This window comes from Mirounga leonina, unplaced genomic scaffold, assembly GCF_011800145.1.
Source record: "Mirounga leonina isolate KUSES-001 unplaced genomic scaffold, KU_Mleo_1.0 Mir_173, whole genome shotgun sequence".
Classification (NCBI taxonomy): Eukaryota; Metazoa; Chordata; class Mammalia; order Carnivora; family Phocidae; genus Mirounga; species Mirounga leonina.
This window is the reverse complement of record NW_023270447.1, coordinates 82,867,383-82,894,960: the sequence shown is the minus strand read 5'-3', so window position 1 is coordinate 82,894,960 and position 27,578 is coordinate 82,867,383. Positions and strand designations below refer to the sequence as shown.

At 56.4% G+C, this 27,578-nt stretch overlaps 1 protein-coding gene and 1 long non-coding RNA gene across 3 annotated transcripts; both read left to right on the top strand.

The window, feature by feature from the left end:
• Positions 1-516: 516 nt before the first annotated feature.
• On the top strand, positions 517-26,879 carry PLEKHM2 (pleckstrin homology and RUN domain containing M2). 2 transcript variants are annotated; one of them, XM_035019719.1, is made up of 20 exons: positions 517-814; positions 11,424-11,530; positions 11,920-12,029; positions 12,546-12,645; positions 13,180-13,267; positions 14,094-14,280; positions 15,557-15,616; positions 18,695-18,923; positions 20,208-21,050; positions 21,311-21,380; positions 21,483-21,573; positions 21,833-21,897; positions 22,240-22,328; positions 23,062-23,194; positions 23,422-23,612; positions 24,031-24,096; positions 24,795-24,954; positions 25,236-25,415; positions 25,501-25,617; positions 25,890-26,879. In XM_035019719.1, the coding sequence occupies exons 1-20, from the start codon at positions 740-742 to the stop codon at positions 26,022-26,024; spliced, it is 3,096 nt and encodes a 1,031-aa protein (XP_034875610.1). In that variant the 5' UTR covers positions 517-739; the 3' UTR covers positions 26,025-26,879. The 2 variants fall into 2 exon arrangements, with proteins under 2 accessions (XP_034875610.1, XP_034875611.1); XM_035019720.1 differs by lacking the exon at positions 15,557-15,616.
• On the top strand, positions 3,420-7,762 carry LOC118019973. Its single transcript, XR_004681786.1, has 2 exons — positions 3,420-5,494; positions 7,491-7,762. It is a non-coding gene; the product is annotated as an uncharacterized LOC118019973 (long non-coding RNA).
• Positions 26,880-27,578: the final 699 nt, after the last annotated feature.

Here is a 27,578-nt window from a genome sequence, read left to right as displayed (position 1 = left end):
TCTTTTTTTTTTTTTCTTTTTAAAGATTTTATTTATTTATCTGACAGAGAGACACAGCGAGAGAGGGAACACAAGCAGGGGGAGTGGGAGATGGAGAAGCAGGCTTCCTGCTGAGCAGGGAGCCCGACGCGGGGCTCAATCCCAGGATCCTGGGATCATGACCCGAGCCGAAGGCAGACGCTTAATGACTGAGCCACCCAGGCTTATCTTCAGTTCCAGTGGAGCTTCTCTGCAGAGATGATGTTGGCCCGGGCCTTCTAGTCCTTGGATCAGACATTATTATTCTTAAGAAGTTTTGCTAAGACTTAAAAGACTCCGGGGCGCCTGGGTGGCTCAGGTGGTTAAGCGACTGCCTTCGGCTCAGGTCATGATCCTGGAGTCCCGGGATCGAGTCCCGCATCGGGCTCCCTGCTCGGCGGGGAGTCTGCTTCTCCCTCTGGCCCTCCTCCCTCTCATGCTCTCTGTCTCTCATTCTCTCTCTCAAATAAATAAATAAATTAAATCTTTAAAAAAAAAAAAGACTTAAAAGACTCCAGCTGGCCTGCCTTGTTTGTATGTTTGTTTACTTGTTTATTTTGCAGGGGATGGATGATGAACACTGGCCTCAGATCCACGAGTCTGTGCCGGAAGCCAATGCACAACGCTAGTGCAAGATCCGGGTGGGGGCCTGTTTTGGTGGGCTCCCTGAGGGGATCTGGGTAGTTCTAACCACACTGACTCTTCTCCAGTGGTCTCTGCTATGGATGAGCCATCGTGGACTCCCCCTCCCAGGGGAGTTCAGGCATCAAGGTTTAGGGACATCCCAACCCCAAAGGTAGGTGATAAATGGTAGCACATGGCTTGACCTCTGCCTCTCCTCTGAGTTTCTGCCTTGGAACGAAGAGCGAATGTCCGAATGTCCGTGAGGCCCACAGGGCCAGTTCGACCCCGCAGGACTCACACTGTGAATAGAATTCCAAAGGCCAGGCAGGCAGGGCCCCCTCTTTTTCCCCCCCCCGCAAGGCTCGTCCCTCACCCAGAGCGCACCTGTAGCAGCAAGGGCAGTGGGGAGAGGCAGCTTAGGGAACTGGTAGCCCTGCAGGGGCCCTGCCGCTCAGGGTGGCTCTGAGTTTGAGTTGAGCTCTTGCATCGGGGGCCATCGTGGATTTCATCTCTAAAAGCGGTGATTTGAGGGCAGGTGGCAGTCCACCCTTTGTTCCGTGGGGTTTCCCTGCCTTTGGATTTCCACCTCCCGGACCTGGAGTGCGAGGCTGTTCTAAACATTCTGTGGTCTAAATATACCTGGTCTGCAGGGAGCCGGTAGGGGGAGAGCCGGTCGCTCCCACTTGCTAGGTCTGCGCGCTCTGTGCGCCAAGAGGGAGGGAGCCCCCAACGGTCAGGCAGTTCGCTGCCCCGTGGCTGGCCCGCCCTGCGGACCCCCTTGCCGTTGTTGGGGCAGGTATTTTCATCCTGCTCTGTAAATACAGGCGTCGGGACCCTCCTGCTGCCCCGCCCACTACAGCCTGTGAGCAGGTAGCAGTTAGAGTCCAGACCTCCCGTCTGTTTGCTGGGAAGCATCACGGCGCCCTTGGGGTTGACTGACCAGGGAGAAAGAAGGAAGGGCCCCTGTGACGGTCTTTATTTTCCTCTGGCCATTTATAATCTTTCATAGCCACCTTTGAGTTAACCTATTAGGGACCAGTTCTGGAAGGATTTCTCGGTACCAACCACAGAACTAGAAATTGTCTCTTGGTTATGGGTCTGTAAGGGAGAGAGAAGACAAAGAGGGCTGGCTGCAGCTCCGAGTGGAGAGTGGGACTAACCCTAATTAAAATGTCCTGAGTCAGGCCTTTCTTGGCTTGCTGGAGTGTGCCACCCACATTTCCCAGCAGCCACGGGGTCTGGCGCGGCCTCGTGATGGCCAGTCTTCCCAGGGTGCTGGGCCTGCCTGCCGTCCTCCTGGCTTTGAGAGGGTGGGTGGGCGTGCTGAGCCCAGCACTCCCCGGCACTGGTGCCTGAGTGCACCCCAAGAATCAGGAGCGGGGAAAGGCGAGTAGCTTAGCCAACCGGGGTGTGGTCTGGGAACATGCCTGACTTAAAGGACTTTAGGGAGACCGTGGCTTTAAAAAAAGTACTTCAAATCTTAATCCCTCTCTTCATTCTCAGCTGACCTTGCTTATTTTTATTTATTTTTTTAATATCTTTTTTTTTTTTTAAGATTTCATTTACTTATTTATTTGACAGAGAGATAGAGAGCACAAGTAGGCAGAGAGGCAGGCAGAGGGAGAGGGAGAAGCAGGTTCCTGAGCAGGGAACCTGACGTGGGGCTCGATCCCAGGACTCCGGGACCATGACCCGAGCTGAAGGCAGAAGCCTGACCGACTGAGCCACCCAGGCACCCCTTTATTTATTTTTTTTTAATTTAAATTTTAGTTAGTTAACATACAGTGCGATACTGGTTTCAGGAGAATTCAGTGATTCATCACTTACATCCACCCGGCAGTGCTCATCACAAGTGCCCTCCTTAATGCCCTTCAGCCGTCTAGCTCCTCCCCCACCCACCTCCCTCCAGCAACCCTCAGTTTGTTCTCTATTTTCAAGGACCTTGCTTATTTTAAAATTTCCTTCTGATGGGAATAGTTCATCCTGCCGCCTTCTAGCATACCTGCCCACCTGCGTCTGGGCACCCATCCCTGCCACCCTCCCCTGGGGCAGTGGGTGCCATCCTGTCTTTCCTGTTCAAGGACTCGACTCCTTCCCTCTACTCCCATTTTCTTTCCACTCTTGACAGAACTGGTCAAAGGAGTTTTCTGTATTAATGTCTCCTCTCCTCCCTCCTTCCTCACCTCCCTCCCTCCCTCCTTTCTCGTCCTCTTTCCCCCTCTCTTTCCTCCAGCTAATAGTAGGCAGTAAGGTGAACTGAAGTCCCATGCACAGCTCTTATATCAGGGACTGTTTTGTGTCACCTGTGACCCTCTGTTATTTTTGAAGCAGATCCCAGACATCCATACATTTTTCAGTAAATATTGCTCAAAGGTGAGGATTCTTTTCTCACATAACCTAATACCACTATTACACCTTAAAATTTTTTTTTAATTTATTGATTTCAGAGAGAGAGAGAGAGCATGCACGTGCAAGCAGTGGAAGGAGCAGAGGGGGAGGGAGGGGGAAAGAGCCCCAAGCAGAATCTGCCCTGAGCGTGGGGCTCGATATCACGACCCAGAGATCATGACCCTCGCTGAAACCAAGAGTCAGATGCTCATCCTGCTGAGCCACTCAGGCACCCCACTCACATTGCCTTTATCGGGGTTCCCAGCACCTCCCTTTTCGTGGGAATATGACCCCGATGAAGGGATCATTCCTGGGGCGCCTGGCTGGATCAGCTGGAGGAGCATGTGCTCTTGATCTCAGGGTTGTGAGTTTGAGCCCCACGTTGGGTGTGGAGATTAGTTAAGAATTAAAAAAAGAAGAAGGGATCATTCCCTCCCTTTGGACACTTTCTTCACTTGGCTTGTGGAGCACACACAGTCCAGATTTTCTTCCCGCCTATTTGGCTGTACCTTCTCAGTCTAAAGCAGCGATCCTCAGCCCAGGCCGGGCATTAGAATTACCTGGAGAGCGTTTTTAAAAATGCTGGTCCCTGGGCTCCACTTCCAGAGTTTCTGCTTTAATTGATCTCAGAAGGCACCTGGGCATGATTATTTTCCTTCTATCCCAGGTGGTTCTGTTGTGCAGACTGGGCGAGGACCCCCGGTCTCACATTGGCGTGCCCTGGCTCAGTACTCAGGTGCTGTGCTTCCTGTATTCCCAGGGTTGACCTCGTCTGGTTCCACAGCTTTAAATACCTCTCCCTGAGCTCCAGACCCATTTATAGAGCTGTCTCCTTGACATCTCCACTTAGATGTCTGGCAGGTGTTTTGAACTTACTGTGTCCAGAGCAGAATTCCACCTGACCTGGAAATGGCACCCCCCCCCCTGCAGTTGCTCAGATGGAGAAGCTTAGAATCATCCTGGCACCCTCCTTGCTCGCATACCCCACATCTAATCCATGAATAAATCCCTGGGGCACCACCTTCACATGAGGTCTTGCACCTGACCCTTTCCCACTTCTACCACTACAGCCAGCTCCAAGCCTCACTATCCATCCGCACTGGTGATGGCCTCCCAACCAGTCTCCTGCACCTACCGTGGCTCCCCATGGTCTGTGTACACACGACACAGAAGGTGTAGGAGCCTCGTAGCATATATACTGAACTGTGGCGATTCCCTGTTAGCAACCTCCCGATAATTTCCCACTGAACTGGTAATGAAATGTGAAGTCCTTAGTATGGCCTGCATGACACACACGATGTGGCCCTTGGCTGCCCTCCGACCTCATCTCATACCACTCGCATCATCGCTTCCTGAGCTCCAGTCACACCGGTCTCCTTACTGTTCCCCTGCCTCAGGACCTTTGTACCTACTGCCCCTCTGATGAGAGTAACTCTTCCCCCAGGCACCTCAACAGTCATTTCCTCAGCGAGATCTTCTCAGACCCCACATTTATAACAGAATACCTGTACCCTGTGTTTTCTTTTTTTTTAATAACATTTTCACTCCTGAACATGGTATTATGTATATGCACCTAGTTATCTCCATCCGCCACCAGGATGTAAGTTTCACAAGGGCAAGAACTTCTGTATAACATTAGTATCTGATATACATATAGTAGTTGCTCAGTAGATATTTGTTGAAATATGTGAATCTTCAAGGCTTGAGCCTCCCCTCTGGCCACTGCTGAACTGAGCTTTGGGCAAGAGACACCTCTCAACCCAACCTGTCACAGGTGTGCACTCCTTGCCACCTCTACTCAAGGCTCTAGACCAAAGCTCAGCAAACTTTTTTGGTAAAGGGCCAGATAGCATTTTAGGTTCCATGGGCCGTATAGTCTCTCTTGTGTCTACTCAGTGCTGCCGTCATAGCGCAAAAGCAGCTGTAAGTAAGTGTTCCAGGCCGGCTCGTTGGAAGAGTATGTGACTCTTGATCTCTCGGGGATATGAGTTCAAGCCCTACAGTGGGTGTAGAGATTACTTAAAAAAAAAAAAAAAAAGCGGCTGTAGATAATACAGAAATACATGACATGCCTGTGTTCCAGTAAAACTTTATTTACAAAAATAGGAGGCAGACCCACTGGCCGTAGTTTGCTGGCCCCTGCTCTGACATTTTTCACCTTTCCCCCAAATCTACATAGACAGAGAGGAAATACTCAGAACTATTTGGGAATCTGATCAGCAGGATGGATTTCTCCCCAGAAGTGGGAAAAATCTCCTCCTGGAGCAACTGCGGCTTGTGTTAGCCAGACAGTATACCTGCTCACCACTGGGAAGGTGCCAGTGTGGGGGGCAAAGGGATGGCGAGAGTCAGAGGCAAGCTTTCTTCTCAAACAGAAGTTGCCTTGGCATTTCTCCTTGGCCCATCTTCCAAGAAGAGCTGCTGCGCAAGATGCTGAGCTCATTTCCACCCCGTGGTGAAAAAGGTTAGTTCTGTGGCTTGAAAAAGAGACCGCACTTCTCTTTCTTGGGTTCTCCTGCAGCAATTAGATCAGAGCATGACATTATATACACATTATTCATTCAGGGATCTTGAGCCCAGATGGAAAGACCTGGATTGAGAGTCTGGCCCTGCCACTTACTAGTTGTGTGACCTACTTTATGCAGTTGCTGTGGTGATTACCCAGTGTTGGTAAACTGTGTCATCGTCCCTTTGATAAAACCAGTGTAAATATTATCTGAACCCTCACATCAGCCTATAGGGAGGATACCATCACTAAGCCCATTTCACAGATGGGGACGCTGAGTTTAGAGAGGTGAAATCACTTGCCCAGTGTCACACGGTGAGTGAGCAGCAGAGCCCATGTTCAAATCCAAGTTGTCTGACCCCAGAATCCATACTCTTCTCCACTCTGCGCTTCCTGGTACCTGGAATAAGCAGTCACTTAATCATGGTGCCAAACACAGCTGGTGTGAGCTCCAACAAGAGGTGTCACACGTAACTAAAGAGTCACAGTCTGGTGATTGTGCTCCCAGGCTGACTTATGTTCATTATCCTCATTCCCTACATTCTGTTGCCCCAGAGCCCTTGTCTGTGTGATGTTTGCTTCCCTTCCACTCCCCAGTTCTTTCAGAGCCTGCTGATCTTCCTGGTGCGGTGAGTGGCTACCAGCTGTGGCCTCTCCACGGTGAAGGGAAGAATAATCCTGCTGTTTACCTTTATGCCCACACTTGGCTGACCCAACTCCCCACGTATGAGCTCAAGCTGTGGACACAACTCCTAAAATTCTTCCGGCACTGGTTCATAGACATTCCCTTTCTTCCTCCTCCTCCTCTGAGGAACCATGCTGGCCTGCAGCACTGATTCGAGAACACCTAGTCCCCTGAGATCATGGCAAATCTTTATCCACCTGCTGAAAGAAGGTGTTTAAAGAGTAGGCTTTGGAATCCCCGCTAGCGAACCAGTGAACAGAATGGTAGTTCTTGAGAGCAGAGCACTTCGTTTTATCTTATTTGCACCTACTGTTAGGTTTAGCCAAGTGCTGTGTTATTGGTTTGACTAAGAATATGGGTTTGGGGCTCCTGGGTGGCTCAGCCAGTTGAGCATCGGACTCTTGATTTTGGTTCAGGTCATGATCTTGGGGTCATGGGATCGAGTCCTGTGTCAGGCTCCGCGCTCAGTGGGGTGTCTGCTTGTGATTCACTCTCCCTCTGCCCATCCCCCCATTCACGGTCTCTCTCTCTCTCTCTCTCTCTCAATTAAATAAATCTTTTTTTTTTTAAGATTTTTATTTATTTATTTGAGAGAGAGCAGGGGCCAGGCAGGGGGCAGAGGGAGAGGGAGAAACAGGCTCCCTGCTCAGCAGGGCTCGATCCCAGGACCCTGGGATCATGACCTGAGCTGAAGGCAGACGCTTACCCAATTGAGCTGCACAGGTGCCCCTAAATAAAGAAAAATAAAAAATAAAATAAAAATAAAAAAATAAAAAATATGGGTTCATTATTCTTAATAAGCTTGGCTAATATTTATTGAGTGCTTGATGCTTACCAGGATGTATGGTAAGCCTTTTGCATGCTTTATATCATTCCATCCCCCAAACTAGCACCATCCAATAGAATTTCCACAAGGAGGGAAATGTTCTATATCTGCACTATCCAGTTCAGTAGCCACTCACCACGTGGGGCTATGGAACATCTGAAATGTGGCTAGTGCCACCGAAGAACCCAATTGTTAATTGTGTCTAATTTTAGTTAATTTAAATGTACCTAGTCCCATGAAGCTAGCCTGTGGCTGCTGTACTGGACAGCTCAGCTCTCTCCCATTTTGCAGATGAGCAAAAATGAGAGTTCAGCCGGTTGAGCAGTTTGCCAAAGGTACTCGGCTCCATCGTAACACAGCTGAGCTTTGGACCCCCGCTTCCTGCCCCCAACCCCCATTCTTTGCCACTGTGTTACACGCCTTTTCTGTTGTACTTTCTGCAGGAGTGGATTCGTGGTTGTCAGACTGTTCCTGAAACCATAGTATACGTGTATGCATGCAGCCCACCTTGCAGTCAATGTGCGAGACCTACCTAAAGAAAGCTGTGAAACTTGCCAAATGATAGAAAAGAAGACCTGCATAAATGGGGAAAAATTCCACGTCCCTGGATGGGAAGACTTACAAAGATACGGCTTCTCCCCGCCAAATCATCCCTAGACTCAGTATAATTCTACTCCAAATTTGATTCTAAAAGATTATGCCAGAATAGTCAAAACAATTTTGAAAAAGAATAGGTGGGGGATGGGGTGGATTTGTTCTGCCCATATCAAAATGATGAATAAGAAAATAATTAAAAATCAGAGACTGGTAATGCCTGGGTGGCTCAGTCGGCTAAGTGTCTGCCTTCAGCTCAGGTCATGATCCCAGGGTCCTGGGATTGAGCCCTGCATCAGACTCCTTGCTCAGTGGGGAGCCTGCTTCTCCCTGTGCCTGCCGCTCCCCCTGCTCATGCTCTTTCTCGCTCTCTGACAAATAAATAAATAAAATCTTTTTAAAAATAATAAAAATCAGGGGCGCCTGGGTGGCTCAGTCATTAAGCATCTGCCTTCGGCTCAGGTCATGATCCCAGGGTCCTGGGATCGAGCCCCGCATCAGGCTCCCTGCCCCGCGGGAAGCCTGCTTCTCCCTCTCCCACTCCCCCTGCTGTGTTCCCTCTCTCGCTGTGTCTCTCTCTGTCAAATAAATAAATAAAATCTTAAAAAAATAATAATAATAAAAATCAGAGACTGGCCCAGGAATAGGCAATGGGCTGATTAAAATAATCTAGACAGGTGGCATATGAAATCACAAATCAGTATGGGACTGTTAATAAATGTGGGAATGAGTTCTCCATCCAGAAAGTAATAAGGCTCAATCCTTACCTCATGCCACATATAAAGTAAAGGTCTAAATGCAAAAAAAGAAACCAAAAAAGTCCGAAAGCTATAAAGAGATAGAAGTACTTTTGTAATATATGACTGGGGAAAACAGGAAATGGTGAAGGGCAAGTTTGACAGATTTGACTACCTAAAACATAGAAGTTTCTCAATAGGATAAAAAATACCATAAAGAAAACTTAAAGGTCAGTTGACATGGGGCAAGAATAATAATTCAAAGCAACACACAGGATTAAATCCTCCACCAACAAAGAGCTATGACAGACTATCCGGAAAAAGGTGAGCAGACAGAAGATCGAGCAGATTGAACAGGTCGTTCACAGGAAAAGAAATAGCAATGGTAGGAATGGCTCATACGAATGTTCAGCTGGGGGGCGCCTGGGTGGCTCAGTCATTAAGGGTCTGCCTTCGGCTCAGGTCACGATCCCGGGATCCTAGGATCGAGCCCCGCATCGGGCTCCCTGTTTGGCAGGGAGTCTACTTCCCCCTCACCCACTCCCCCAGTTTGTGCTCCCTCCCTCGCTGTGTGTCTCTCTCTGTCAAATAAATAAATAAAATCTTAAAAAAAAAAAAATGTTCAGCTGGGGGTGCCTGGGTGGCTCAGAGGAGCATGCGACTCTTGATCTCGGGGTTGTAAGTTCCCAGCCCCACGTTAGGCGTAGAGAGTACTTAAAATAAAATCTTTAAAAAAAAAAAAACCAAACAATTAGGTACTGTTTTTCCCCAGTTGGACTGCCAAGAATTAGACTAATTATGTCCAGGGTTAGCCGGCACCGTGGGAGTGCAAATCAAGGTCTGCAGGTCCGTTGTAAGCACTCACTGCGCAGAAATACCCACACAGGGATCCACGGATGTTCGCTGCGGTATCGTGTGACATCAAAGAAGTAGAGACAGCAGCCATTAGCTGACAATGTCCTATTTCAGCATGCACTGTGGCCTGAGAAAATGCAGTCGCTCGGTATGTGATGGTACAGAAATAGACGCTTCGTACATTGTTAAGAAAAAGCACATTTGGGAACAATGAGTATAGCATGACCCGGTTTCACATTTAAAAAAAATTTTTTTTTTTTTTTAAGATTTTATTTATTTGAGACAGAGAGAATGAGAGACAGAGAGCATGAGAGGGAGGAGGGTCAGAGGGAGAAGGAGACTCCCTGCCGAGCAGGGAGCCCGACGCGGGACTCGATCCCGGGACTCCAGGATCATGACCTGAGCCAAAGGCAGTCGCCCAACTAACTGAGCCACCCAGGCGCCCTAAAAAAATTTTTTTTAAGTCTGCGTGTGCAGGAAGCGTATTGGGAGGACACACACACACACACACACACGAGCTGTTGACAGTGGGGAACAGGGGGCCAAGAGGCCTTTATACTTTATACACACTTCCATCTTGCTTGAGTTTTTATGGTGAGCAAATGTTTTCGGATTAATTGTTGCAAAGGTCTCTTGACCCGAGAAAGGAGTCTGAGTCCCAGCTCTGGCTCCCCTTCACTTAAGCTGACACTCACCGTGAAGAACTTCACTTCTACTGGTTTTAGCCCCCGTTTCTGTTTAAATAAAACAAACACAATCTTAAAGCTTTTCCATGTCTCTCCGGTGTTGTGGTAGGTGTGGCCACTTTTATAATCAAGAAAATGGGTGAACGTCCATTTTGCTTTCTTAATGGGGAGTTTGCCAGATCTCGAAAGATCCTGCCAGCTCTGTCATCAAAGACTCTCTGATCCCAGAAGAAGAAGAAAAGGCCGGACACCCGTGTGGTGGTTCTCAGTACTGAAGCGAGCAAGACAGCCTCCAGCCATCGCTGGGAGGGAGTTGGGTGGTTGGCATAGGCTTGCTTTCTTTCGGTTCTGGGAACCTTCCTCCCGGGCCTGATTTGCCCGCCTCTCAGGAGGGAGGGCAACCCCGCAGGACTGGGGTCTGTCCCCGGCCAGCAGGGCTGCTGGGCTCACCCTGGGCCACAGGGAAGAGAGGCTATTTTTGTTGTGGGCGCTGAATGGTTGGCCTCTCGCCAGGAGCGCGTGCTCGTTGGTGTGGTTGATGTAGCTTTGCTGCTGCCGTCTCAACCACTGCCTCCAGAAAACACTTGAGAACGCGTCTGTCCCCTGCCAAGCTTAAACCTGAGATGAGCGTTCTTCTTGTCTGTCTGTCCCCTGTCTGGCCATTAGAAGGGCAACAGCGGCCCGGAGTATGGCTAAACGAGGTTCGAAAGTCTTGTCTCCTAGGGCTTTACTTGAAAAGGGCCCTGCTTTCTAAGCTTTAACCAGAGAGAGCTGCCCTCGCCTTCTTCAGCCCGTGCTCAGTGCTGCAGTTCATCTCGCCTGCTGCCCCCTTCCTTGTATCTGTCCAGCCTGCTGGAAACAAGCATCCTTCTTGGTGTAGGGCTGGACATGAGCCTGGCATGGACCCCGGCCCATGCCCAACCTTGTCCGTTTCCTCGGGCAAATGCAGGGCCCCACATCAGCCTCTGGAGCCAGCGCCCCAGTCCATCAGCCCTTAGTTTGTGCAGGGGAGCTGCCCCAAGCAGGGTATGTTGTACAACTCCGGAGCGGGGGGCATTTTTACAGATAATACCTCATGTAGTGCCCCTGGGGGGGTGTGGCTCCGCAGCCCTGGCTCGAAGCCCAGTACCACCTGGGACCTACACACGGACGGTGGGTCCCTCCCAGCATCAAGCTGTCGCCGTGCAGAGCGCGCACTGGGGGCCTCTCGGGGCCTGGGCTCTGGGGATGCAGCTTTGCCCTCTGGAGCCTGCAGGGTGAGCAGCGGGTGGTCACCACGGATTTATCATTTGACGGGTTTTCTTTCTTTTGTTTTTTGTTAAGATTTTATTTTTAAGTCATCTCTACACCCAGCGTGGGGCTCGAACCTACAACCCCGAGATCAAGCGTCGCGCGCTCCACCGAGGGAGCCAGCCAGGCGCCCCTTGACTGGTCGTCTTAGCCATCTGCTATAGCCTTCTTCTTTATCTGTTTCTCATTTCGGGCGCGGGTCTTTTCCTTTCAGTTGCAGAGCTACTTTGCTGCGTGTGAAGATGAGACCCCCGCCATCCGGAACCACGACAAGGTCCTGCAGCGTCTGTGTGAGCACCTGGACCACGCCCTGCTGTACGGGTAAGGTGGGGGTGGTCTCTGGGGGAGACCCTAGGGCGCCACCCGGCCCGGCCCAGGCCGCGAGGAGCCTCCAGAGGGAAGTCCCCCGCCGTGCCTGCCTTTTATTCCTGCTTTCTCTTGGCAGAAAGAGATTTGCCTCACTCAGGCAGACCGCAGGCTGTCTGCAGCCGGCCCCTAAATGGCCTCTGCGCAGGCGGGAACGGCCGCGGGAAGAATTAGCGGCAGATGAGCCGCGGGGTGAAGGCGCGGGGGTTGCCTGTGGGCCCTGCGGGGAGCCCGTCGCCTTCAGCCGGGAGCTCGTTAGCGACACGAGGCTGCTGGGCCGGCGGACTGCAGCTTCCCGGGGTGGCCCCATTTCGGTCATGGCATCTCCTGTCCTATTTTCGCAGACTGCAAGACCTCTCGTCTGGCTACTGGGTGCTCGTCGTGCATTTCACCCGGAGAGAGGCCATCAAACAGATCGAGGTGCTGCAGCACGTGGCCACCAACCTGGGGCGCAGTGAGTAGCACCAGGACGATGCTGCGGGGGGCCCGGGGCTCAGGTGCGGGCTCAGGGTCAGCCCCAGGAGGCTGATCCCCTTGTGCTGTCCCGCGGCAGAGGGGCGTTCAGGTGCCGGCGCCCTGCGCCTGACAGTTTGTTGGAGCATCGAGGGTGGGGGGAAGGAGAGCGAGGTGCTGAGGAGAACCTGACTCCTACCGAATCCCAGCCCGAGCCCAGAATGGGGAGCTGGCTTCTCTCCCTGAGCCAGGATTGGTGTTAGGCGGCAGGATCGGCGCCCAGTCCTTCAGCTTCTCAACCCACCTGGAGTTGGGTCCGAGTTCCCTGGGCTGCCACCAGCTAGGGTCTGACTAGAAAACCACAGGTTTCAGGGGTTCTGGCCCCCCCAAAGACAGGAGGCTATCAGAGCGCTTGGTCCCCTCAGCTGCTCTTGCTGTCCTTCCTGCCCTCGCTTGGCCCAGAGAGCCAGCACCCTGACGGACCTTCCTGCCAGTTACTCCCCTGCTCCGTTTGCAGGTAGGGCCTGGCTATACCTGGCACTCAACGAGAATTCCCTGGAGAGCTACCTGCGGCTGTTCCAGGAGAACCTGGGTCTGCTGCATAAATACTACGTCAAGTGAGTGTTCGGAACAGTCTGTCTCATGCAGCCCCGGAGCTCCCCTTGAACCTCGTCCCAAAGACTCTTGCCACATGTGGACACCGCGGTGTGCCGTGTCAGAGGCCTAGCCTGGCATGGCATGCTGAGGACACGTCAGTGGTGGCCAAAGGGCCCTCAGCACCTTGCCTCTGATGGCCCTGCCAGGAGTACGGGCGTTCCCACTGTTCTGCCTCTGCCCGATCCTCCACCCAGGCCTCAGAACTTACTAGAACGCTCAGCCTCGGCTGGGCTGCCGCAGGAACAAAGTATCTGTGGTAGCCGCCAAGAGCTAGATGAGCCTTATGCTGCAGGCCCCGTGTGTGAAGACAGTGGCCGGGATGAGCTGCGGGGCTCCACAGCCGGAGGAGAATGCTGCAAAGGGTGGGGCAGAGCGGCCCCCAGCTGGGCGCCGTCCAGGCCGTGGGGATGCCACACGTCAAACTTCGACACAGCCAGCTTGCCAGTGAGCGCGGGGCCAAGCCGGTAACCGTCGTCCCTCCTTGTGTCTCGCAGGAATGCCCTGGTCTGCAGCCACGATCACCTGACTCTCTTCCTGACCTTGGTGTCTGGGCTGGAGTTCATTCGATTCGACCTGGATCTGGTGAGACCCCCTGGCTCTCGCCGCCGCTGGGGGCGGCAGGGTGGGCAGGCTGGACATGCGGTTTTACTCTTCTGGTCCCTCTCAGGGAGCCTGTTGGGTGTGACTGAGCCTGAGCAACACCTTGTTTGTTCAGGGTCAGAACAGTGGAACTAGATGGAAGGGGGTGATCCTCTCTTGGCTTATCTAAGCCAAATGCCTAGTGCAGGTGACTCCTTCCTGCCTCTCTGTCCAAACTGGGAGAAAAGCCACATTGCCTGGAGTATTTAGTGCTAAGGTACCCTCCTCCGTGTTTAGGATGTGAGTGTTTGAGAAAGACAAGGCACATTCATCCCTGTGCCTCTTGGGACCCTAGAAGTGTCCTCAGCTCCTTGCTCCCCGGTCTCCCTCACTGTCATGCACTAGAGAAACAGGACATGGGCCCAGGAAGGGCTGAGGAGGGTCCAGAGCATCCCTCGGACTTGGACGCCTCAGCATGCAGCTGCCCTGTCCTAATCCCATCACCTTCCCAGGTCCCTGCCCCAGCAGCACAGACCGTCTACAGAAAAGTGGTCAGAACTGGAGAAAACAAGCCGCTCTTGTGGTTGAGGAAGTCAAGGAGGGGCTGCAGGCAGAGCTGGGATCTGCCAACTCTGTCTGCCTCGAGTCCAGAGCTTTAAGAGCCACAGCCATTCCCATGACTCCTTTTAGCAGCTTATTTCTGAATTTCGTGCCTTTAGCCCACCGATTTCCCAAAGGAGAGCTAGCAGGGGAGGCTGGTCGGAGGCAGGTCTGCGCCGGGCCCCCGAGGCTCCCGCAGCCGAGCCGGCTCTTTGTGCTCTCATCTCAGGACGCCCCATACTTAGACTTGGCCCCCTACATGCCCGACTACTACAAACCTCAGTACCTGCTGGACTTCGAAGACCGCCTCCCCAGCTCCGTGCAAGGCTCGGACAGCCTGTCCCTCAACTCCTTCAACTCCGTCACCTCCACCAACCTGGAGTGGGATGACAGTGCCATTGCCCCATCCAGTGAGGGTAAGCGCCCCAGGTGGCAGGGAGCCACGCCTCTGCTGTGGCCCTCGTGATGAGGCCACTCGCCTGGCTGGGTGACGTCCCTCTGGGCTCGTTGTGGTCTGATGGGGGAGATTGGAAGTTCAACAGGGCCCACCATTTCCCAGATCTTCACTCATTTCCTCAGCATCTCCGTGGAGGGTAAAACACAGATTCTGGGGACAAAAAGCCAAAATGAGATCATACGAATGTTAGACCCTTTTCCAGAAGGCTAGAGCCCTATGCCCGGGACGGGGGGTGGGGCGGGGTGGTTTTCTAAGTGGGGAGGACGCTCTTCCTGCCACTACAAGGGTGAGTGCGGCCTGCTCAGGGAGGTCGTCCTACTCTGATTCCAGGCAGAAAGAGGCTGAGCAGCCCCTGGAAGGAGAAGAGAGAGCCAGATGGGTCCAAAGAGGAGGGTTTCTCATGAGCCCCCATTTCTCATGAGCCCATCGGGTTTTGGAGTCCCTCCTGCACTTGCTAGTGTATTAGCTGATTGCGCCCCCTGCATCCAAGACTGAAAAAGGTTGTCATCACGTCTGTAGGTCATTCTGTTGTCTGGATCCAACAACTGATGGGAACAGCCTGGTTTCTTTCAAACCTTAAGCTTCTGTGTTCATTTATAAAGCTGGCTGTTTCTCCACCTTTGTTCATCCCATGTGGGAAAGGAGAGCTCTTCATTTACTGTACCCTGCCTCACCTCCAGGAAGGGGGCACCCCAAGCACAAGTTCAGTCCCCAGGGCTCCCTGGAAGTGCATTAGCATTGAGATCTTGGCCTTTCTCTTTCTTCGTGTCTGCTCCAGCCTTGTTAGCAACACTTGCATTGCAAGGTGGCAGCTCAGTTTCCTCGGATTGGGCTCATGGGCTGCCTCCCAAGAAGTCAGGGGCCGCGCCCTGAAGGGGCAAGCCAGGCCGCCCGGGGGTGGAGGTGTCCCCTTGAGCCCCCCTTACCTCCGATGCTGGGTTCAGAGGGAAGGAAGGCAAGGGATGCAGAAGGTTAGGTATGTTCTTCTCAGCCAGAACCAGGTCCTGGGGTTGGAAAGGATTGTCCTCAAGGATCTTTCCAGCTGGTCAGAGGCTCCTGGGCCAGCACAGGAGCTGAGAAGCATAGTAAGTTCCCTGAAGCTGTTAGAGAAAGTGCAGAAAGTTTAACTTTTTCCTCTCTTGTTTTCTCCCCATGTCTCCCACCCTGCCGACCCCACCCTCCCTGTCCTTCCACGACCTGTTTCTAATCTTCAGTTTTGTCCCTCGTTTTTATAGATTATGATTTTGGAGATGTGTTTCCAGCAGTGCCGTCTGTACCCAGCACAGACTGGGAAGGTGGGACAGAGTCCGCTGTTACCCTCTTTTCCTGTTTTGCTATGTTTCCATGCCAAGCTTGCTGCATGATTCGAAATCAGCTCATTATTTATAATAATGTCAATGATCATAATAAAGCCAAGTTTGGTGTTCTAATAGATGGAATTCTGCAGTAGGAGAACTTGACTTCTAGCTCTAGGCAAACCCCCTTCTCCTAGTGCAGGACTCCTGCCTTTATGCAGTGGCCTCGTGGAGTCACCAAGTGACTACGTTTCAGGGACCCGTGGATCACCCTCCCCGATTCTGATGCCATTGGGAGCACCAGATGTGCGTAGGGAACCGCCAGCTCGTGGGGCGCTAGTGGCCTGATCCAGCGAGCAGAGGCTTGTTCTGGAAAGCATGGGTTGAACCTGTGGATCGTAAGCTCCTTTAGGTCAGATGTGCTCTTGTGTCAGAAGCGTCAAGGCCAGTCTTGGTGGCTTCCTCTCTGGTATCGTGGAAAGAGCCCTTTGAAAGCCCAGTGGGCGAAGCGGCCCAGGTACACCTGGAACTTCCTGTAGGGAGATTCTCTTTGAGGTTTTTTTTTTTTTTTTTTTAAGATTATTTATTTATTTATTTGAGAGAGAGAGAATGAGAGAGAGAGCACATGAGAGGGGGGAGGGTCAGAGGGAGAAGCAGACTCCCTGCCGAGCAGGGAGCCCGATGCGGGACTCGATCCCGGGACTCCAGGATCATGACCTGAGCTTAACCAACTGAGCCACCCAGGCGCCCCTCTTTGAGGTTTTAAGGCAGATTAAAATATAATCTGTCCGCCCTCCCACCTGTCCACTAGGTGGCAGCCGTGCGTGGGCATTCTCCTGCCCAGGACTCCACTTCTAGGCTTCTGGAAACCTGCGGGGCTCTCCCCCTCATTCCTGTGGTTACTTAAAGCACAGGGCATTGTTTCTGAGAGGGTTAATGCTTCCTCCTTAGATCTGAGGCCATATCCCCACCCCCCCCATTAAAGAGCCTTCTGCCCTGGGGGCTGCTTCTGCCCGGGGCTGGGCGGGGGGAGGGGGGGGCAGCCCCTGAGGGAGGAGGTGCTGACTGCTCACCTGGGCAGGAGGCTTAGGTGCCCTTTCCACTGCTCCAGAGCTGGTCCCTTTGTTATTAGCGCCGGGATCTCTGAGTAATGGATGACAGATGATCTTTTTCCAAGTAACGTATGATATAGCTTAGTTTGAGGGAAATAAGACAGGGCATTGGGGAAAATTAATTATGTCATCTGGCCAAGAGAGTAGCACTCAAGAGTGCCACAGGTTAGTTAAGATGAGCTCGAAATCCAGAATTCCATCGTAACCTCATTTATCCTCTCAACCTCTCTTCTTGCAGTGCACATGCTGGGCATTGATTTTTTTTTTCCCCCTCTGATTCTAACCACTAACCCCCTCCTGACCCAGCTCCTCGCTGCTCTTTGCAGTCACTTGACAAGCAGGGCCTGACCCTCCTCCGCAGCCCTTCAGAGCTCCCGGTGGCCTGAGAACTAACAACCTGGGTCGTGCTGCTGGCTCAGGCTGGGCTGGGCTCCCAGGCAGGGTGAGCTTTGTCCCCCTGGGAACTCCTGCTTCCTGAGTTCCAACTGCAGATCTCCAGGGGCTGGAACAAGAGTGTATGGCCTCGCAGGACCCTTCTTTGAGACTGAAGGACAAGGTTTTCTACCTCTGAGAACTAAGGCTCTGGGGGCCCAGGACATCTGAAGGAAGTGTATGTTGCTAGTGGGGTTTTTTTTGGCAGGGCTGGCGATTGCCTTTGGCCCCTACTTTTGCCCTTATATTAAAAGACACTGTACTTTTTTTAAAAGATGAATGATGTGTTGCATCAGCAGACAGCTGCCCAGTGTTTCCAAGACCCACTAGGAAGTGGACAGCAGGTTAGGCCCTTCCAGATGAGGCTGAGGATGGGAAGCATGTTTGCTATGTCTCCTCTGGGCAGATAATGGCCCACAAGATGTGTGTGAGCTGGCAAATGGGGTGTGAACATCCCATGTCCCGTGCCATTACCTCTCACCCGACCTCTTCCGACAGCTGGGCCTCAGTTCTTTGCTGGGGTGGCTCCCATCTGCCGCCAGATAAATGCCCTGTGTGCTTTTCGTGCTCCTGTTCCAGTAACCTGGGCTGGATGGTTGGGGGCAGGGGGAGCAGTTAAACCAGCCCCTCTCTGGAGAGGCAGTGCCCCCCCACCCTGCCTTCTCCCCAGGGTGGAGCCAAGGGTGAGGGGGACCCAGAAAGGACCAGTAGGCGGGTGGAGGCTTGAGTGAAATGGAGTTCCCAGCTCTCGCCTTAAAGGGGTGCCTGGTCCTGCCCCCCGCTCTGGGAGTGTGCCGATGTCAGGGCTAGAAGCAGCCGCCGAAGGGCCCATGAGGCAGCTGTTGGGGGGCAGCCACTCGGCACACCTTTCTTCTCCCTTTTGCATCTCCTTGTTGCCCTGGTCTGTCATTCTGCCTACTGTGCTCTGGGCCCTTGTTCTGCCTTTCCCCCGTGCTCCTCACCCTCTGGACTCCCTATCCTGTCTCTCAGCCCCTGCCCCCACTCTGCACCCCTCAGTTTCTCTGATCCCCATAGTCTCCCTCTATTCTCTCTTCCTTTGTTGCTTTTTATCTGCCTCTGGCACGGGGCAGAGGGGGGCCCCTCAGAGGACTGCCGGCGGCGTGCAGCGCTGCAGGGGCTGCCGAGCACCCCCCTAGCTCCCTCTGACGGAAGGCTCTAGGGTTAACCTGAGAGGTCTGTGGCCCATCTCCTCTCGAGGCACCAAGTCACCGTCCCTGAGGGGCTTCAGCCTGGAGGCTGCTTAACCTTGGGGCTCTTACCTCGAACTCAGCCAAATTGCTATGAGCTCCTGGGGGTTCCCAGTGGAGTGGTGATGGTGTCCCTCCAAGTCACTCTTAAAGCACAAATCCTGTGTCCTGTTGGTCTGGGCCTTCTGCTCCTAAAACAGGACCACCCTGATCAGATTGCCCCAGGAGGAACTCACCCACCTCCCTCATGAGTTAAGGCATGCTTTGGGGGCCTGGGGTCCCCAGATGGTGTCTGACGGGCTGTCTCCTGTTTCCTGTTCTCCCAGATGGAGACCTCACAGACACCGTCAGCGGCCCCCGCTCCACCGCCTCGGACCCAACCAGCAGCAAAGCTTCCACCAAGAGCCCCACCCAGCGCCACAACCCCTTCAGTGAGGACCAGGCAGAGACCGTGTCCTCCTCGGACACCACCCCAGTGCACAGCACTTCTCAGGAGAAGGGCGAATCCCACGCTGTCGACCTGCCAGACCCCAGCACAGAGCTCGAAGTCATCAGGTAAGCGGGGGTTGGGGGAGCATCCGGGTGTCCATCCTGTCCGCTCCTGGCATCACGTTTTAGTCCTCGCACGCTGGGACCACACACCCCAGGGACGGACCGGGATCTTCCTGGAGACTAAGGGGTCCTCCAGTGGTTCTTCGAGCAAGAAGAAACAGAGGGCCTGAGCCCAGAAGGTGGTGTGGCCCAGACGACAGCCGTGGCTGGTGGCCGGGGCCACAAGTGGGCTGCTGGGGCATTTGTCAGGTTCATCCAGGGCCAGAAAACGCCTTCGGACTGGAATTCTTTCAGTTCTTGGATGTCACCGAACGGTTCCTGAGATGTATACTGATCCTAGTTCAGCATGGCTCCTTGAAAGAAAAGTGTCTCCATCATGTGGGCAGGGACCTACCTAGAAGGGAAGGAGGAGGGGCCCCTGGGTGGCTCAGTCAGTTAAGCGTCTGCCTTCGGCTCAGGTCATGACCCCAGGGTCCTGGGATCGAGCCCTGCATCGGGCTCCCTGCTCCGCGGGGAGCCTGCATCTCCCTCTGCCTGCCTCTCTCTCTCTCTCTCTCTGACAAACAAATAAATAAAACCTTAAAAAAAAAAAAGAAGGGAAGGAGGTGGTGCAGGACAGATTGTGGAGCTCTTGGCCCAGAGCCTCCTGGGCTCCCTGACCTGCTCCGACTCCTGCCCCTAAAACTCTAAGTGCCGAAGAAGAAGATGTGCATGTTGTACCCTCCGAGGCTTACTGGCCCAAGGCAGGGGTCAGGGGTCCCACCCTGCAGGCTGGTTCAAGGCCTGAGCCGCTTAAATGGCTCAGACCTGGGGTCACCTTGCCAGGCCCATCCCAGCCAACTTGCCACCAAGGAAGTTTGAGCCCAGAAGACTTTGAGTGCACTTCTGGTTGAATTATCCATGGTGATACCTGATGGGAAGGGAGGTCAGCTCACAGCATACCCAAGAGGATGGCTAAGTAGAGGCGCCATGACCGACCATGGCCCATGCTTGTTCCCCAGAGTGCGGCTAGCACAGCTGCCGTCAGCTAGAATTCAGAGGACCTGCTCAGGGGTTCCTCGGGTCCCCACCTCTGCCAGCAGCGGGGGTACCTCAGGGCCTGAGCTGTTCTTGCCGCCCCCCCCGCCAGCCTAGGGCCTCCCACCCATCACTGCCCAGGGCCGCCGAAGCTCCCGCTGTGCCCTCAGAGGTCACACGCCCAGGATCACCCCTTTTGACCCAGCCCGCCTAATTCTCCAGTACTGCGGCACTCAGGTGGTAAATGTCTCCCCATCACTACTGTCCCAGGGTCACCAAGAAGAAGAAAACTGGCAAGAAGAAGAAGATGAGGTCGGATGAGGAAGCTAGTCCACTTCACCCCTCCTCGACCCAGGACACCTGTGCCCGGCGGGGGGATGGTGACAGCCTGGTCAGCAGCCCAGGCCTGGGGCGGGCCTCCCCGGATGCGACCTTTACCTCCCACCAGGAGGAGGGAGAGGGGCCCAGCAGCACAGCGGAGAGCAGCGAGCTCTCGGAGCCCGGCCAGATAGGCCTGCTTATCCCCGAAATGAAGGACACCTCCATGGAGCGCTTGGGGCAGCCCCTGAGTAAGGTGATCGACCAGCTCAACGGGCAGCTGGACCCCAGCACCTGGTGCTCCCACGTCCAGTCCCCAGACCAGTCCTTTCGGACCGGCTCCCCCGGGGAAGCCCCGGAGAAGCCGCCATTTTGCGACTTTAGTGAGGGGCTTCCAGCCCCAATGGACTTCTACCGCTTTACCGTCGAGAGTCCAAGCACTCTTACATCAGGTGGCAGCCACCATGACCCTGCAGGGCCTGGCCAACCGCTGCATGTTCCTGGTAGCCCTGCGCCTGCTGGCCAAGAAGAGGGAGGAGGAGGAAGAGAGGGACAGACGCTTGGGCCCCTAGAGGACGCCCCCAGGGAGCCCCGGGAGCCGGAGACCCGGGAGCTGGACACTGAGTTGCCCCTGGTCGGGGAGGGGCCTGTGACAGAACCAGAGCCTGGGACCCACGAGACTCTTTGCCAGCTCAAGCGAGACCAGCCCAGCCCGTGTCTGAGCAGCGCAGAGGACTCTGGGGTGGATGAGGGGCAGGGGAGCCCATCCGAGATGACCCACTCGGCAGAGTTCAGGTGAGCAGGGCTCACCTCAAAAGCCGGTGACAGTGGCCATCTGTCCTCCAAATAAAGCGCAGCTCCCGGAAGGACCAGCCTGGGCTGGGAGGCGGGATGGGGTGTAAGTCTCCCCGCCCCCCCCCACACACTTTGGCCCCCGGTCAGGGGCAGAGCCACGACAGCTATGCTCCGTCTGGGTGCCTGTGTGGCCGTGTGGGTCTGTGTCACCTCCTGCCCTTGCCCTCGCCTGACACCCCCCGCACTTGTCCCTCTCACAGAGTAGACAACAATCACTTACTCCTGCTGATGATCCATGTGTTTCGAGAAAACGAAGAGCAGCTCTTCAAGGTCAGTCCCAGGAACTCCAGGGCAAGCGGGAGAGCGTGAGGCCCCGGGGTGGGGCGGGCGGGGGCCGGCGGGGCCTGACCCTCCTCTGTCCCGGCCCCTCAGATGATCCGGATGAGCACCGGGCACATGGAGGGCAACCTGCAGCTGCTGTACGTGCTGCTCACGGACTGCTACGTGTACCTGCTCCGGAAAGGTGCCCGCCGTCCCCCGACCCCGGGCCCGGCCGGGGCCGCTGCTGGGGGCAGCCTGAGCATGAGGCCCACCACCCTCCCTTTCCCTGCACCGCCCCCCCCCGCCCCTGGCTCTCGGCCACTCGCCATCCCAGCAGCCCCAGGAGACAAGCGCCCCGTGTCATTCTCCTCCACCATGTGGAGGCCAGGTCTTAGAAAACGGGGCAGGGGAAGGGAAAAGAGGCCACTGTGAGTCATAGGCATCGGGGTCTCCTCTCTCAGGGGCTGCGGAGAAGCCGTACCTGGTGGAAGAGGCCGTTTCTTACAATGAACTTGACTATGTGTCGGTGAGTGCAGGCTCGGCAGTTGGCACATACCCTAGGCCAGGGCTCCTCGGCCTCCGGCGTGTCCCCGCCTGGGCCCCACCGCCCCCGGGCTCGGGCGTCAGCTTCTGTCTCAGAGTAGCGTCCACACTGATGCTTTGAGGACGCTTCTCCGTCCACCATATTTCTGACCGTCCCTCCCTAACTCATGCCAGGGTCCCGGGCCCCTGGGGCTTTGCCTTGGACGACTCTGGGCTGTGCTTCCTCCCTCCCCAGCCAGCCCGCAATGCGGCCACGGCTGCCACCCCCTGGAGGGAGCCGCCAAGGCCCGTGCGCGTGTGAAGGGGAAGCCACTGTTTCTGGCAGGTGGGCCTCGGGCAGCAGACGGTGAAGCTGGTGTGCACCAACCGCAGGAAGCAGTTCCTGCTGGACGCGGCCGACGGGGCCCTGGCCGAGTGAGTGACGCGCCCCCCGCCCCTCCCCGTTTGCTTGGGACTGGAGAGCCGCTTGGACTCCTCAGCCTTGCGCAGTAGGATACAAAGAAGTGGCGAACAGATGTGTTCCCTCCGGAACCTGCGGGGGGTGTACATGCACACTGACAGACTCGAGTCCTCAGCTCGGGGGACCCGAGACCCTAGGTGGCCGCCAAGGAGGAAGGGGGCTGGCATGAGTTACTAACAGGAGAGAAACGGGGGGCCACAGGAGCGCCTGGGTGGCCCAGTCATCAAGCGTGTGCTTTTGGCTCAGGTCATGGTCCCAGGGTCCTGGGATCGAGCCCCGCTTCGGGCTCCCTGCTCGGCGGGAGGCCTGCTTCTCCCTCTCCCACTCCCCCTGCTTGTGTTCCCTCTCTCGCTGTGTCTCTGTCTGTCAAATAAATAAAATTTTTAAAAAAAGAAAAAAGAAACGGGGGCCACAGAGTGCGTACAGAAATGACTCGTAATAAGATGGTGTCATTATCCTGACTCGGGTCCCATCCGCACCAGCGTATCTGGTCCGCCCTCACCGGCGACCCCAGGCCCCCCGGCGCCACTGGGAATGGCTCGCTCGGCCTGCTGCATGTCACTGCCCCACCTGCTGCTCTGAGCTCCCTCCCCGAAGTTTCTGTGACCCCCCTCCAGGCCAGGATCCCGTCCAGTTGAGGGGTGGTCCCCACCGGGCCTCTGACAGCAAACCCCATTCCCTGTGCAGGTTTTTCTTGGCTTCTTTGAAGTCCGCCATGATCAGAGGCTGCCGGGAACCACCTTACCCCAGTGTCCTGACTGATGCCACCATGGAGAAGCTAGCGCTGGCCAAATTTGTGGCCCAGGAGTCTAAGTGTGAGGTAAGTGCCAGGGGTGGAGGGGAGGGGTCGTCCCCGAGAGGCCAGCTGTGGTGTCCAGGTGAGGTCAGGCGGGGCAAATAGAGGTCTTTAGCTCTTGTCCGTCCCCCACCCGGGAGGGGCTCTCCTACCCCTGGGGCGTGTCCTTGCTGCCTCAGTGGCCATTCCTGGTGCTGGGCCATCGGTGAGCCGGGCCCAGACCTCACCGCTCTGTCTGCTGCCCCTCCCAGGCCACTGCTGTTACCGTGCACTTCTATGGGCTCGTCCACTGGGAGGACCCCATGGATGAGTCCCTGGGTCCCATCCCCTGCCACTGCTCACCCCCCGAGGGCACCATCACCAAAGAAGGCATGCTGCATTACAAGGCAGGCACCTCCTACTTGGGCAAAGAGCACTGGAAGACTTGCTTCGTGGTACTCAGGTGGGCACCCCCGCAGCACTGGCCTCAGGCTCAGCCTGGAGCTTGTTGGGCCGGCCATTGAGGAGAGAAGCCCGAGGGGGCCTCCGCCCACCCCCACAAGGGTTCTAGAGTCGACCTACCTGGGGATATTAGAGCTTATGTGTAAAGCCAGCCATCTTCGGGGCCTAAGGAACTCTGGGGCATCAGGTGTAGGTCTGGGCTGGCTGCGGCCAAGCCTCTCACTGTCCCGGGTCTGCTGAGGGGGTAGCGTGCCCTCCTACGCCTCTGGTTCCTTCTTCACCCTCCGTTTCACAGAAGACAGGCCCCTTGGCCTCTGGGGCATCAGGCGCCAGCTTGCGGGGGGTCCCTGGGATCTGGGCTCCACCTGGCCCCCAGTTCCTGAGACAGACCTCACCCCTGCTATGTTGTGCCCCTGCAGCAACGGGATCCTCTATCAGTATCCCGACCGCACTGATGTCACCCCCCTGATCTCGGTGAACATGGGGTGAGTGACCTGGCGATGGGGGGCTGGGCAGGTGTGGGGCCTGGCATCGCCGCCCGAAGGTGGGGACTCTGGCTGAGCCTGCGGCGCAGGGCTCCTATCCTCCCTGGCTTGAGCTGACACCCCCTCTTGTGCATCAGTTCAGCCCACCCACTCAGCCCCCACTCCCACCCCACCCCCCCCCCGGTCCGGCAGCCCTGATTGGTACCCAGGCATCTTCTGAGCTCTGAGGGCTAAAGCAAGGGGAGGAGGGACAGCTTCCTGTCAGGGAAGCAAGAGGAACTCCTTGCCAGGAAAGGATATGGTCAGGCCAGGGAGGGCGTCCCTCCCCTGGGAAGCTCCCGACCTGACAGAAGACGGACACACACATTCTTGGGGACAACCTCGGGCCCAGAGAGGGAGTGTGAATGAATGTGCCCTGGTCCTGAGAGGGCCAGAGCTAGGAGCCCATTCTCACCCCTTGCCCGGCCAGGCTAACGTAGCTGGAAGGGTCTTGGCAATTCTGGAGACAGAAGTTGTTCCACAGAAGGGGGTGGGCCTGGCCGGCCACTGTAAGCCTCTCCCGAGAGCCCGAGGGGTCCACACCACCTTCTGGTGTCCTCCCACCTCCGGGACCGTGGGTGCAGGCCCGCCGTGTCCGCCTGCCTCGAGCCGCCCCCGCCTGCTCCTTGCCCCTCTCTCACTCTCCTCCTCCGGCCCAGGGGGGAGCAGTGCGGTGGCTGTCGGAGGGCCAGCAGCACGGATCGGCCCCACGCCTTCCAGGTCATCCTCGCCGGCCGGCCGTGCCTGGAGCTGAGCGCCGACAGCGAGGCCGCCATGGCCGACTGGATGCAGCACCTCTGCCAGGCTGTGTCCAAAGGGGTGAGCGCCCCGGGCCTGCGCCGTCCATCCGGCTGCCTGGCCCCGTTCAGGCTCCCCAGGGGCCCTTCCCCAAACCCACATGCTCGGGGAGCAGCCCACGAGGACCAGGACGGGGGCGTCCAGGGGCGGGCCCGAGAGCTCAGGGCCACCGTCACCGCTGTCCCCACGTCCGCTGTCCCCACGTCTGACGGCTGGCCGGGCCAGAGCTGGGGGTTCCGGTGCTGGCCAGCCCGGGAGAGCGCCAGCTTGCCTCTCCCCTCCCCTCTGCCAATGCCCTTCAGGTCATCCCCCAGGGGGTAACTCCGAGCCCCTGCATCCCCTGCTGCCTAGTGATCACCGACGACCGCCTCTTCACGTGCCACGAGGACTGCCAGACCAGCTTCTTCCGCTCCCTGGGCACGGCCAAGCTGGCCGACATCAGTGCTGTGGCCACTGAACCGGACAAGGAGTACTGTGTCTTGGTGAGCTGGGTGGGGGCGTGGGGGGGAGAGCAGCCCCTGCAGAAGGGGCGCTGCATCTGCTCACCTGGGGACCCGCTTTCCCCAGGAGTTTTCCCAGGACAGCCAGCAGCCCCTCCCACCCTGGGTCATCTACTTGAGCTGCACATCTGAACTGGACCGATTCCTGTGTGCACTGAGCTCGGGGTGGAAAACCATCTACCAGGTACCTGGCCGCCCAGGGCCCCGAGGAGTGAATGGAGCCACTGTCTGGGGAAGGGAGCCCTGCGTGGTACAGAGGCTGGAGTCAGGGGCCTGGGGACAGCGCCATACCAGCAGCTCCGTGCACCTGAGGCTACAGCTGATAGTCGAGCCCAGGAAACGCCGCTCCTGACCTTGGTCCCATGGTGCGGGGGTGACTCCGGGGTTCCCACGGCTCCCCGGAAGAGCGGGGTCCCGGCTGCAGCCCTCACAGATTCCCTCCGTACCCCCACACAGGTGGACCTCCCCCACAAGGCCATCCAGGAAGCCTCCCACAAGAAGTTCGAGGATGCCCTGAGCCTCATCCACAGTGCCTGGCAGCGGAGTGACAGCCTCTGCCGGGGCAGAGCCTCCCGGGACCCCTGGTGCTGAGGCAGAGCCGGCCAGCACCCCGGGGGCCGAGAGAGGCCTGCCGAGCAGCACCCGCTGTCCTCGCTCCGGGCCAGGCTTCCAACAGTGTTCACAGCCCACTCCCGGGACAGAAGCACCGGGTCGGGGCTCGAGACAGGGTCTCTCCCCTCCCAGGGATCCAGAACGGGTGCTCCACGCTCTCGGGCATCCCACCCGGCCAGTGGTGACCGGAGGGCGCTGGGGCAGAGGGTCTGAGCCCTATGGGCTCTGCGTACACACGGCACATGCAGATGCAAGTGCCTCTCTTCAGGGTAGCGATGAGAGTCATACCAACTCTGAGGGGAGCAGAAGGACTGAGAGGGCAGGAGTCCCCTCTTCCTCTCCTGGGTCAGGGCTCCGGACCGAGGCCCGGCCATCCTCGTTCACTTTTGACCACTCAGCTGGCCGTGCAGGGAACCTGGACGCTCAGGCCTCCATGCATGCTCCCTCCTCACCAACTCCATCCCCAGGCACACTGCTGTCTGCCTTGCGAAGGCCCACCGCTGGGGACCTGGCCGGGGGGTGGGGGGGCCGGGGGGGGAGGCTGGGCGGCCCCTCCCTGGCTGCTCGGAGGCCCTGCATGTCCTCGGCCCCTGCCTCTCCCCAAACCGCAGTGCCCAGCGGACCCAGGAGGACCCGGGAGGCAGGCCATCTCCTTCTGCCGGGAGCAAAGGGGAGGGAGGAGGGCTTGGAGAGGAGCAGAGCCCCCCAGACTGGCGTCCTGGAGTGTGCCTCCTGACCATCCCCTACTTGGCTGGAGTCGGGCCCTCTGGGGGAAGAGGTCAGATGGTCTGGGTTTTGTTTTTTTTAAATAAAATAGACATGTTATATTGCCAAGACTTGTCATGGGCCCTTTGTGACCAGGCTGGAGGTGGGGGATCCCAGCCCCCCTCTAAAGCCCCTCGGCCATTCATTCCCTGATTTTCTTCCATCAGCTGCGCAGTGCTGACACTGGACGCCCGGTCACCCACTGCCCCCGTGCTGCTCTCTGGAGCTCAGGCCCTGAGGGTTTCTTGGCCTGACCTTTGCTCTCCCTCCTATTTCCTACAGTGGCCAGGGGAGGGGAAGCCACCCCTCTAGTCCCAGGGCCTGTCTGCACGACCAGGGCAAGGCAGTCCACGGCCAGCCTCCCCAGCTCTGGGGGCAAGGGCCAGCCATTTGGGATAAACTCAGGAGAGTCCAAGCTGTCCCCAGACTTCTTGTTGAGCTGCTGCCCTGGGGCCTGGCCAGAGGGTGCTGCCAGGCTTACCAGGCCCAGGCGGGGAAGGGGAAGGTGCCCTGAGGCGCTCAAGCACCCCGCACTGCCACCTCCAGGCCCTCACACCTGGGAGGACAGGGGTGCGTGCTGGGAAGGGTGGGCATGGAGGCTATCGAGGTGGGTTCCAGGCAGGGTGGCTCTGCCTCTGGTTCTGACTAGGACTTGGGTGATGCAGGCTGTCTGTGGCAGGAGAGGGCTGCCCTGGGGACAGAGGCCAAGGTGGGCAGGGTGGTGCTGGCTCCCAGGAGTGTGAGGTCCCTTCTGACAAAGGGCCATTT

Bases quoted from the DNA above. Each gene is read 5' to 3' on its own strand.
- PLEKHM2 (XM_035019719.1), top strand. From the start codon at position 740: ATGGATGAGCCATCGTGGACTCCCCCTCCCAGGGGAGTTCAGGCATCA. The intron at 24,097-24,794 runs GTGAGTGACCTG...CCTCCGGCCCAG, and splicing joins CTGATCTCGGTGAACATGGG to GGGGGAGCAGTGCGGTGGCT. The intron at 25,416-25,500 runs GTGAGCTGGGTG...CGCTTTCCCCAG, and splicing joins ACAAGGAGTACTGTGTCTTG to GAGTTTTCCCAGGACAGCCA.